Source organism: Schistocerca gregaria, chromosome 2 (genome assembly GCF_023897955.1).
Source record: "Schistocerca gregaria isolate iqSchGreg1 chromosome 2, iqSchGreg1.2, whole genome shotgun sequence".
Taxonomy (NCBI): Eukaryota; Metazoa; Arthropoda; class Insecta; order Orthoptera; family Acrididae; genus Schistocerca; species Schistocerca gregaria.
Window position 1 is genome coordinate 176,154,857 of NC_064921.1, and position 12,336 is coordinate 176,167,192.

The following is a 12,336-nucleotide window of genomic DNA, read 5'->3' on the forward strand; positions in this document are numbered from 1 at the left end:
ATTTCGAATGATGTACTTATAAACACAGCCACAGTTTTACAGGCTTCCATTATTTATGATCTGATAAAGAGGGAGTACTGGGCAACTACTATCACTAGTCACGGGCTTCTTTCTGCCATTATCTCAAGTTTGCACGTGGACCACCTCGCTGCGCTCATTCCATACAGCAGCCAGCTGTCGGATACAAGGACACATAGCTTCACTGGAGGGTGAGAATAAAGTTATACGGCAAAGAAATATCAACTGAATTATTCTTATCTTTGTGTGTATTACAGCCCATCCCAATGTGCGACTTTTCATTACGCAAGGCGGCGTGCAGAGTCTGAATGAAGCCACGTACCACGCCATTCCGTAGCTCGTCATCCCGTTCTTCTGCGACCACAACGCCGCCAAGGTGTGACAAACCGGGGCCGCCGTCCGGCTAGAGTACAGTGACGTCACCAAAGACACCCTTCTGAGGGACATACGGACCGTCCTTCACGACTCCAAGTAAGCTAACATTGAGGTGTTTTTTCGTAACATTTAAACTGACCATCTTGGGCGTGGTTGAGGGAGGTGTCATCAAGACAAATTTTTTTTTCAATACCTCCAACATAGTTGTTGATGCTTGTTGGGTAGCACGATCACTTGTTTATGTAATACATACATTCATGTTCAGTTTTAAATTCGTCAGATTGAACTGTATCTGGGCGGGGTAGGTAAATTTCCGTTACTGGAGCAGTCAATGCCAATGTTCATGAAGCTTCTCGGTAGTAACTCATATTTGAATTATGCGATACATATGATGAGATATAAGTAATTGTTTCACTCAGCATGTGTTGTATCTAATAAAAGCATTTCGTTTGAGATGCAGTCAGGTATCAAAGGTATGTTTAACGTATAGTAATAAAGATTCGTCATCACATCCTTCACTTTAAAACGAAAGAGGTAATTTAAACGTAACTGATGATCCAAATAACACATTAATTTTTGTTTTATACTCCACATTAAATACGTAGTCTGTAATCAATATGTTCCAGAAATTGTTAAAATTTTATTATGGATTTTTGACATTAAGCTTTATTATTCAGTGTTTAGTTACCAGTCTCCAACTGGAATAGTATACATAATGGTGTTTCAAAACATTTTATTTAAACAAATACATTAAAATTACAATACTTACAATGCATGTATTACGTAAAATTTCTAGAGGTGAAAGTTTTTTGCGTCAGGTTTGGAATACCAAAATTGAAATCTCGCTTGTCTCCACATTTCAAAGAACAATTTTCTTTCCAATAGTAATTTATTTCGGTAGTTATCGATGGTAATAACGTACGCATTCTAGAATATTCTTTTATAAAATTGAGTGAATATGAATAACGAATATCATACTCTATTTTTGTAGCGTTAATTTTCATGTTTTTATAAACATATATACTTTTATCAAAATTTATGAAATGATTATTAAATTACTGAGGTTTAAAACTTTCTGTTTGATAAAACTGTCGTGAGAAATGCAAGGTTGTAAGTATGGGCCTTGAGCGATAATTCTGCGACGCTATTTAGCTTTCGACCAGTGAAGATATTGTGCCACTCAGTCTGTTATTAACTTACAACTTGAAATTTACTCCACAACTCGTCTGAAGTTGTTTGTCATTTGCTTCACTTGTCTCGAGCAGTTGATCTTATGTAAGTAAATGACGAAAAAGGGGGGGAGGCACGTATTTCAGTCATCACATAACGAACCCGACCTTGGACAACGACTAGGAAGCAAGAGAGAAAGATAAGTAAAGCATATTTTGTTCGCAATAATTTCCTCATTATGCTAGCCAAGTAGTGCTTGGATGATTAACTTCGTTGCACACCAACTGGTATGTGGCATTACGCGGAGAAGCGTCTCATTGTTGCACTCATGCCCCCCTCCAAATGAAACCAAGCTGTCTAATCATTGCTCTACTTAATTTTAAAAATATAGGAACCTAACAGTTCTCTACTATTTGATATTAGGGTAACAGTGCTCATCATTTGTGTGAAGCCGTTTTCCCCGCAGGTCCATTTAATTAGGTAACGGCTTTGGCGCAGTGGATACACCGGTTCCCGTCATATCACCGCAGTTAAGCGCTGTCGGGCGTGGCCGCCACTTGGATGGGTGACCATCTGAGATACCTTACGCTGTTGCCATGTTTCGAGGTGCAGTTAGCCTCGTGATGCCAGTTGAGGATCTACTCGACCGAACAGTAGCGGCTCTAGTCAAAGAAACCCCTCATAGCGACCGGGAGAGCGGTGTGCTGACCATACGCCCCTCCTACCTGCATCGTCAGCTGAGGATGACACGGCGGTCGGATGGTCCCCATGGTCCACTTGTGGCTTGCAGACGGAGTGCTTGCTTGCTGCCATTTGACATACGTATGACAATACGATGTAGCAAGAACATTTAGCATTCGCAATGTAAGGTGCAGTGGAACACAATCTACTGTATCACTTTAAATGATTAATAGCAAGAATGATGTTTTAGCGCAGAAAATAAACATATACTACTGTTCAAAATTTTTGTACATTCCCATAGAATTTTGGAACAAAACTTTCAAGAACCAATTCGTCTTTGAAACTTGAATATTTGTTAAGTAGGGACAGTATACAAGTGAGAAGGAACATTGTTATGAATAAAAAGATTGTTTCTAATATTTTAATTCAAGGAAATATGACAGCAGTACGTACATATCTATATAACGACATGCCATATCACTGATGATATCGAATTCAAATATTAAATATTTTGATGAAATATCCATTTAATTTGATCACAGTGTAAAATATTGTGTACCACAAGTGCATTATTCAGTAGCCATATTTTAAACGATCTTAGTGTTTTGTTGGATCTTCTTGCCACTTACAACAGCTTCACTCTGTTAGGAATGGAGTCGATCAATTTTCTGATGGTGCTGATGTCAATTTGATGGTGCCACACTTTCACAGTCGCCTCGAACAACTCCTGTTTTGTCGCAGGCTTCTTCTACTGAGCAGTAGCCACAAATTCTGAGTTGGATTAAGGTCTGGCGAATGTCTCGGCTACAGAATTTCTGTGATACTCAGTTCAGGCATAGCATAACGAATCTGAAATGATAGATTTGCACGATATATAACAGCAATAACATTGGAAACTGCTATTACAAAAATAACCAAAATTGACGTTTTTTGATGAGTGGCATGGAGCCATATACTGTCGGAAAACCCATACAGTGAACATCAGAGATCGCCAAATCACAACTAGGTACTGATCACTGTCTGTCGTCCCCTGAACAAAATACAGCCTTCCAACACCTTGGTATGTCATTGCTCCCCATACCATTATCAGTGGAATATATTTCATGGTTCTCACAAGGCAGTCAGGATCTATCCTTTCAATGGGTTCACACCTGACGATCTGTGATCTGTCACTCATCATGGAAAATCGGCTTTCATTTGAAAATATCACAGTTCTCCATAGCCCTTTAGTCCATTTTATTTGGAGTCTGTCCCATGCCAGCCCCTCTTTCCTCACTGCAGCAGTTACAAATTGCTTCTTTTTGGCAGCTCTAGCCTTGATCTCCGTTGCACAAAGTCTTTTCCTCACAAATGATGAGCCAGAATCAATTTGCGTTGCTTCTTCACATTTCATATGCTTTTGCCAGTTCAGTTGAACTATCACTCCTTTTTTTTCGGCGTAGTCGACGAAGTATTCTATCCTTCCAGGGCGAAGAAATGAGTGGGAGCTCGCTTCGTAGTAAAATTTTCCAGCTTCCCTTGGCCGTCAGCTTTGCAGATTCCGCCACACTGCTGACATCAGACACTTTTGGCTCTTCGCAATTTCAGTGTTGTTTATTCGTTTGTTGAATAAAACCTAGATGCAATTTTTCTTTCTAGAGGTTCATTAATGAGTTTTAACCATGTCGGTAAATGCAAACATGCACAGTAGAAATAAAATTTAAAAAAATCCAGCAATACTTTTATACCAGAGCTGGCGAACGCCAAACCTCATATAACACAGAGCATTTTCTGAGTCAATAATCGGCAATATGATATCACACTGTTGCTAGGCATTGTCGCAAAACACCCTCCCCACCCAAAATAAATAAATACATATACATTTCTGCGAGAAGATGTACCAACATACGTGAGCATTGCTTAAGGACGCTGATAGTATAAATAGACTGTATTTATTCAATATTTGATAAAAGACAATGCATTAAATGCCGTCTATGTTGCCGCCGGTTTTCCTGTTCGGCGACTGACGTTTAACTGCTGAAAAACAGCAATATATATCGGAAGAAAGCGGTTATATGGACACAATAATCGTTCCAAATTCACTCCGTTCATGAAACTATCTCTCACAGGACAATCAATAACACCCCGAAGGCTATTACTCAATATTACGTGAACCAATTAAGTGAAATACGAGAGTTGACTGAAAAGTAATGCCTTCACCTATGTAACTCTTCAAGAGTTGGCAGCATTGATATACGGCTGGTACTGGCTTGTTCCGTAGCCTCTTCTCTACAGCTCCAGTTGGCGGGAAGCCTTAGCATTGAACGGTTGTGTTTTAACAGTGTAAAGTTGGGAACCCTGCGCATACGGTCGGTCCACACGATTTAAGCAACGTGCAGTCATTAAATTCTTGACAGCAGAAGGTGTCACCCCAAAGGAGATTCGTCAGAGATTGAAAGCAGTTTATGGTGATTGTGTTTATGTGAATACTGGGCACCGTTGGGCGAGTAAGTCTAAAGATGTTGAGGCGGGAACAACTGACCTGCATGACAAACAAAGAGTACGACGTCCTGTGACAGCAACCACCGAGTTACACAAGCAAAATGTTGACAGATTGATTCATGGCGATCATTGTATCACTGAGAGAGAAACTGCAAGCAGAATCGGCATTTCACAAGCACGTGTGTGTCACATTATTGCTTTGGTGGGCTATCGGAAGATCTGTGAACGATGGGTGCCCCGGATGCTGACACCTGAAATGAAAAAGCACAGACTTGAAATTTGCCAGGAACTCCTCTCGCGTTAAGAGAATGAAGGTGACGCCTTTCTCCATTCAATTGTGACAGGAGACGAAACGTGGGTACACCATTACGATCCGGAGACGAAACTTCAGTCTATGGAGTATCAACCCGAAGAATCGCTCCAGAAAAAAATTCAAGACCCAGCCCTCAGCTGGAAAATCATAGCCACAGTGTTCTGGGACGCAGATGGTGTTATCCATGTTGATTTCCTTCCTCGTGGAACAACAATAAATTCAGAGCGTTACATCACAATGCTGCGAACTCTGAAACGAGGGCTAACAAGTGTCCGAAAGGAAAAGGGAAATGTTTTCCTGCAGCATGACAATGCCAAACCACACGCTTCACGTGCCATCACAGCAGAACCTCAGAGACTAAATCTCACCAACGTACGGCATCCTCCTTACAGTCCAGATTTGGCACCGTCTGATTTTCATCTCTTCCTAATACCGAAAGACGATCTGCGGGGCACCATTATGCTTCTGATGAAAACATTAAGAGTACTGTGAGACTGTGGTTGCGGAAACAAAGTGTCGGCTTCTTCCGTGACAGCTTCAGAAAACCTTTTTCATCGTTGGCAGAAATGTATCCAATTGGCTGGTCATTAGGTCAAAATGTGAATGTTGGTAATTAAACATCACATTCTAAGGATCATTTTTGCGTTTTATTAATTTTATTAAAATATTCCCATGTAAACCCAATTAACGAAGGTGGAGGCATTAATTTTCATTCAAGCCTCGTATATCAAGAAAAGGACTTCAAGTAACAGTTTCCGTAAGTCCAACTGCTTGCTAATTGAGAAAGAATACAAACTTAGAGTAATGGTGCAAATTTTGATGGAATGAGTGGATATCTTAGCCTGCCTGGCCACAGGAATTAAACTCGTTCGCAAAATCTACGTTCTGGCCATTGGAGCTGAATCAAAAAGCCAAATAAAAATGAAAGAATTTACTGTGCATAACCACTACATCGGAAATGAAAATTCTCGTCTCAAGTGAGTGCAGCAGACTGAAACAGCAATACTTTCCTTAAACCAAAAGCATGTAGTGGTAACATCAGCAGTAGCCCAGACTTGAATGCGTGTAACATATCGACTCAAAGCAGCACTATCACAGGGAGGCGCGTTCAGTAAGTAATGAAAAACACCTTTTTTATCGACCATTTTCTGTTGAAATTTTTTATGTTTTGTTTTTGAGACAACGTGGAATATTCCCCCTTCAGCTCCTATAGTTTCATGAAGTTCCGATATGTGGCTGCGCTCTATATAGCCTTCAGACTGTCGTCTGCAAGGGGTGTGATTTCCAGTCAGAGAGCTGTCCTTGAGTTTCTTTTGGCGGAAAACTCGAGCATTGCAGATATTCATAAGCGCTTGCAGGATGTCTGTGGAGACCTGTCAGTGAACAAATGCACGGTGAATCGTTGGGCGGGATGCCTATTGTCATAGCAACAAGGTCGCGCTAACCTGTCGGATATCCTGCGTGCCGGCCGACCGTAGTCAGTTCTCAGTGATGCAATGCGTTCGTCGCCACACATATGCATACGAACTTCTCCATGACAACGCAAGGCCTCACACAAGTCTTTGCACCACAGAGGAGATCACAAATCTTCACTGAACTGTTCCTCCTCATCCACCCTACACCTTGAATCTCGCACTTTCCGACTTCCATCTGTTTGAGCCAATAAAATAAAACAATTGCCGTGTGGCTAGGGCCTCCCGTCGGGTAGACCGTTCGCCTGGTGTAAGTCTTTCGAGCTGACGCCACTTCGGCGACTTGCTTGACGATGGGGATGAAATTATGATGATTAGGACAACATAACACCCAGACCCTGATCGGAGAAAATCTTTGACCCAGCCGGGAATCGAACCCGGGCCTTTAGGTATGACATTCCGTCGCGCTGACCATTTAGCTACCACGGGCGAACTTGACCCAATGTAAGATACGTTCCACGGGAAGCAGTACGTGGATGTTGGGGAGGTTATTGATTATGTAAGACGCTGGCTCCGACGTCGGGCAATAGAGTGGTATCAAGCGGGCTTACGGATCCTCGCAATGAGATGGCGTAAGGCGCGCTCCCGTGTGTGCGTGTGCGTGTGTGTGTGTGTGTGTGTGTGTGTGTGTGTGTGTGTGTATAAGGTGTCCCGTTTATCTTGACTACCCTAAGCAACTGTTTGTCCAGATGCTAACTACAAAATGTTTCAAGCGGTTTGCCTCGGTCTGTGTCGCCTGGCCACCAAGAGCTGTTACAGGACGATTGATTCAGGGATCCAGTTACATGGCTCCTTCCGTGTATGGCGATTTTACGACTATGACGAGTGGGGCCTGAAGATGGCACCAATATAATGCCAAAACTGATAGCACATGGAAGTTCATAAAATAAAATAAATTCCTACAATATATACGGCTGTTGGTAAATTATTGCATCAAGAAAAACATTTGTTTCTGTTTCAAGGAACATTAGATTAAGCGCTTAACTATTCTGAGGTAAGCATAATTACTAAATCGATATAGAATTTTAACAACTTGAAAGATTTACAGAAGGAGATGAATATACTCATATTCTTCGTTCTGAAATGTCATTTTCTGATCTGTATCTTTTTTTTTAGGTACATGGACAGCATGAGGACTCTGTCGTCGATATTCCGCGAGCACTGGGTGGACTCTGGAGCGCGCCGTGTGGTGGCTGGAGTACGTGATACGTCACAAGGGGGCCCCGCACATGCTCAGTGCCGCCCTCGACCTGCACTGGTGGCAGCGGCTGCTGCTCGACGTCATAGCGTTCCTCCTTCTGGTCGCCGCCATTGCTGTCTATCTTTCATGCATATCTCTTCGCAGACTTGTCCAGCTCCTCTTAACATTTAAAAGTGAGGATAAAAGCTGAGTGGTTTCAATGAAAAATGTGGCAGTGCACCAGTATTTGTATCTGAAAATATCTTTGGTGTGAAAATCCGACAATACATTGCGGCAAGTATGTATGGAACATAGTTTCAAGACCTATTTTATTTCTTCAGAGTCGACGCAAAGCATATCTGTAACACATGTCAAGCTAAAACATAAAAATCATATTCTGATTCTATGATTTGACAGATACCATAAATGTTGTGGGAAATTTACTGCAACTAATACTGAGGAATGGTACAGTGACGGAAAGAAAATCGCAAACATAAAAAATAGTTAATGTAGAGTAATGACATTTCGAGAATACATTTGTCTAGGTAACATATTTAAGTGATTAACATAGCTGGATCACAGGATGATGTAAATGTGAGATGAGCCATTGTAAACGTGAAATGCTAGTACATTGATAACATGTGTAACCGCCAGAATATTGAAAGCAAGCATCCAAAACTGCACGCATTGTGTCGTACAGGTGCCAGATTTCACTTTGTGAAGTGGAGTTTCATACCTGTTGAACATGGTCGGTCAGTACAGGGACAGTTACCGCTGTTTCTGGGTGGCACTGGATTTGTTGTCTGATGGTGCCCCATATGTGCTTGACAGGAAAAAGATCTGATGCTCAAGCAGGCCAAGGCAATATGTCGATACTCTCTAGAGTATGTTTGGTTACAACAGCGTTATGAGGTTTATCCTGTTGGAAAATACCCCATGGAATTCTGTTCAGTTACAGATTGACGTACAATTTTGCGTTCAGTGTGCGTGGTATAGCCACTAGAGTGCTAATGCTGTCATATGAAATCGCAATCTGAAACCATAACTCCAGGTGTAGGTCCAGTATGTCTAAGACATAGACATTTTGGTAGCAGGCCCTAACTCGGCCTCTTTCCAACAAACACATGGCCGTTACTTGCACTGAGACAGACCCAGCTTTCATCATAAAATACGACCACCACCTTGCCCTCAAATGAGCCCTCGCTTGACCCCACTGAACTCAACGGTGGTGTGGGGTCAGTGGAATGCACGCTATAGGACGTCTGTCTCGGAGCTGTCCTCTAAGTAACAGATTTGTAACAGTTTGTTGTGTCACTGCGTTCCAGCTGCTGCTCAAACTCCTGGTGCAGATGCAGTACGATGCGCCAAAACTACCGGCCAAACATGATGGTCTTCCCTTTAGGTAGTGCCACGTGGCTATCTGCAGTTCGGTCTTTTTTCGATCGTACATTCTCGTGACCACCTCTGCCAGCAATCATACACAGTGGCTACATTCCTGCCAAGTTCTTCTGCAGTATAGCAAAACAACATTCAACTTCTCCTAGCCTTATTACACGACCTCATTCAAATTCAGTGAAGTGCTGATGAAGGCGTCTTTGTCGCCTTAAAGGTATTCTTGAATAACTTCAACTCACCACGTCCAATCTCAAAGGTTACTAATGCTTACGACAGTTATAGCGTGTATTTAAAGCAAACCTGATTGGAGTCCTCGTAGTGGTGCCATTCGTCAGCGACTGGCATGAAATTTGAGTAGACGTCATCTTCCAGATGTAGAAACACGCTTATCAACTTTCTTTTCGCCGCACAACCCATTGGTGTTGCGATTTTTCCCCATTACTATATTAAGAACTCTGTTACTGTTTGAAACAATTTCCCAATGAAAATAGCCATGAAAACATTGTAAGAATCCTGCTATGACATCATATTATTTTTTTTCAAAATGTTACTTAATATTCTATTACATCAATTAACAGACAGAGAGACTGATGTATCTGAAGCCATTGGGAGGCAACGTTAATACGACATCGTTCCATATTCATTTGAACATTTAAACTGATGTTGAATATAGACGGATAAAAACAAAAATAGATAAAGTAGTAATATAGCAAATTTTTGTAAGAACATGAGCCATACAAATGATTAAGATGTGTAAGGAAAAGCAACCGGTCTGGATGCTTCTCTGTGGGGCAGATTGGTGGGCCTAATGCTGAAGGTTGCCCACCCGGCCAGCTGCGCGGTCTACCGCGCTGCTTCCCGATTAGGAAGGCGTGCCGGACCCCGGTACGAATCCACCCGGCTGATTTGTGTCTAGGCCGGCGTGTCGGCCAGCCTGTAGATGGTTTTTAAGGCGGCTTTCCATCTGCCTCTCCGAATGCGCGCTGGTTCCCTTTAGCCCGCCTCAACTACACTACTTCGGCGATTGATGCGCAAACACTGTCTCCATGTACGCGTATACCATAATCCACACAAATGTTTGGGGTTAGATTTGTATGGTATGAGACGTTCCTGGGGGGCGGGGCGGGGCGGGGGGGGGGGGGGGGGTCCACTGGGGCCGAATCGTACAATAACCCTGGCTTCGGTGTGGAGCGGCGGCGGGATGGGTAGACTGCTGTGGCCTGTTGTGGGGTTGTGAAGCACTGAGAGCTAGGGCGCGACGAAACCTTTCCGTCGTTTCTAGGTCCCCGGTCTAAAACACACACAGTGCTGAAGAATCAGTCTGTCTCATGTGAAAAGTCACCCGTGAGAGAGGAACAAACACAAGGCAGCAGTACAAAACACGAGTGTTTAAGTCGTATCATCTGTGGTAATGATGATCAGACAGTGTCGTGGATAGTGATGGCTCCCGTTTCCACAGCAGCATCAAGGAAGGACATCATTTACATCTTTAAAACCGTTATAGCTATCAGACATTAATGACTGGAGAGTGCTTTTAACTACTCACATCTGAGTAGGATGGTTCATACTGTCATTGTGTTATCTCAAGAACCAAGTCAAATAATATTGTCTTGCTACTATATATGTGTGGCTTCAATTATTTTTTGTCCTTATTATTCAATTCAGGTGTTGAATGATATGGTTCCACTCAATTCTGAACCAGCGGAGGGTAACCAATGAGCAAGTAGGTTATCTGCAGAAGTCGACTCGCCGAACACAGCACTAATGATATTCACTACAATCACAAAACTGTGACCAGCAAAGAGTGTGAAAATTGAACTATTGCCCATTCTCAACTGCATTTTATGATTAAATAGACTTTTGTAATTCAAATGGTTCAAATGGCTCTAAGCATTATGGGACTTCACATCTGAGGTCATCAGTCCCCTAGACTTAGACCTACTTAAACCTAACTAACCTAAGGACATCACACACATCCATGGCCGAGGGAGGATTCGAACCTGCGACGGTAGCAGTCACGTGGTTCCGGACTGAAGCGCCTAGAACCGCTCGGCCACAACGTCTGGCTCTTGTAATTCACCTTTAAATCTTGCTAATGGGACACATTCAATCATTTGCAGCACTCTTGAGTAGAATATTGAATATATTGTGCCTCTTGTTCTGCTATTAATTGAATAACTTCTTTTGAGAAGCTGAAAGTCATTTTTGATAGTTGTTGTCTAGTGAGTTGTACTAAGTTCTCAATTTGATCTCGAGCGATGCAGTAAGCATGAAAAATATTACTGTGGCACTGAGTGCCACTCGTAACTGTGAGAGTCAATAACTTTGAATGGTTACCTTTGCAGACCTTCCCCACTCAGCTGAGAACACAGAAACGGAATTGAACAATGTATGATGGCCAATATCGCCCGTTAGTTGGAAGCTCTTCATGTACTACGGTGTCCCACTGTGCCACATAAGCCTGAAGAAATTTAACGGCGTATGTAGACTGTGTGAGAATAAGTATGCTCTCCTAGTAACGTTTTAGCTACAAAAGGCAAGCGCGCTCGTAATTACACTTGGTTCCGTATCATAAGAAAAAGCGATTTTAAAGGTCGTTTTGTAACATCTTATCACTTAACAATGCCAGAGAAGTCATAGTGGACATAGTGATGGCAGCACGTGTTTGTTCAATAAAATCACAACAGCGACAGCAGTCAGCTCTAGCGTTGTGAGGTGTTCTGCTTTTTATTGGAGCCTCCAAAAAATGACATTTTTATGAAATTTATAGGTAGTTTGAAATTATTATGTGAATGGATTTCATATGAGCTGAATGCATCGTCTTTTATACTTTTATTCAAGTTCTTTATCGTTTTATTAGCAAATTTCCATCTACCATGGACATCGTTTTCCAGTTACAGAATGGGTAGCTCAGAGCTTTCTAGAGTAATATTCCAACACAGTTTTCTTAGCTTGTTTAGATAGTATTTTGGATTCCTCTCTATTCTCAGTTGTCCTGTATTGTAACCGTTTCAAATATGCCTTTTTATCCTCTTCATCAATCTATCTATATCGCCGTTCCAGTAGTTCAATCTCTTTTTTGTCCTTCCTTTGACGTATATTTTAGGGCCTCTCTGCAGTTTCCTGTTCTATCTATAGATGCTGGCCTCACAGTTAATTCAGGCTCTCGCTGTATGTTTTCTTGAGGGCATTTTCTTCTAGAAAATATATTTTCCATTTCCTTTTCACATGGTTTTTGGAAGTGATGTACT

General features: G+C 42.1%; 1 protein-coding gene across 1 annotated transcript in view; it reads left to right on the forward strand.

Annotated features, from left to right (window-relative positions):
• The window catches only part of LOC126335687 (UDP-glucosyltransferase 2-like), a 42,560-nt gene extending 34,659 nt beyond the window's left edge, over positions 1-7,901 (forward strand). The window contains exon 4 of the mRNA XM_049999145.1: positions 7,670-7,901. Coding sequence (XP_049855102.1) covers positions 7,670-7,901 — 232 coding nt within the window. The remainder of the gene's footprint in view (positions 1-7,669) is intronic.
• The last annotated feature ends 4,435 nt before the right edge of the window (positions 7,902-12,336 follow it).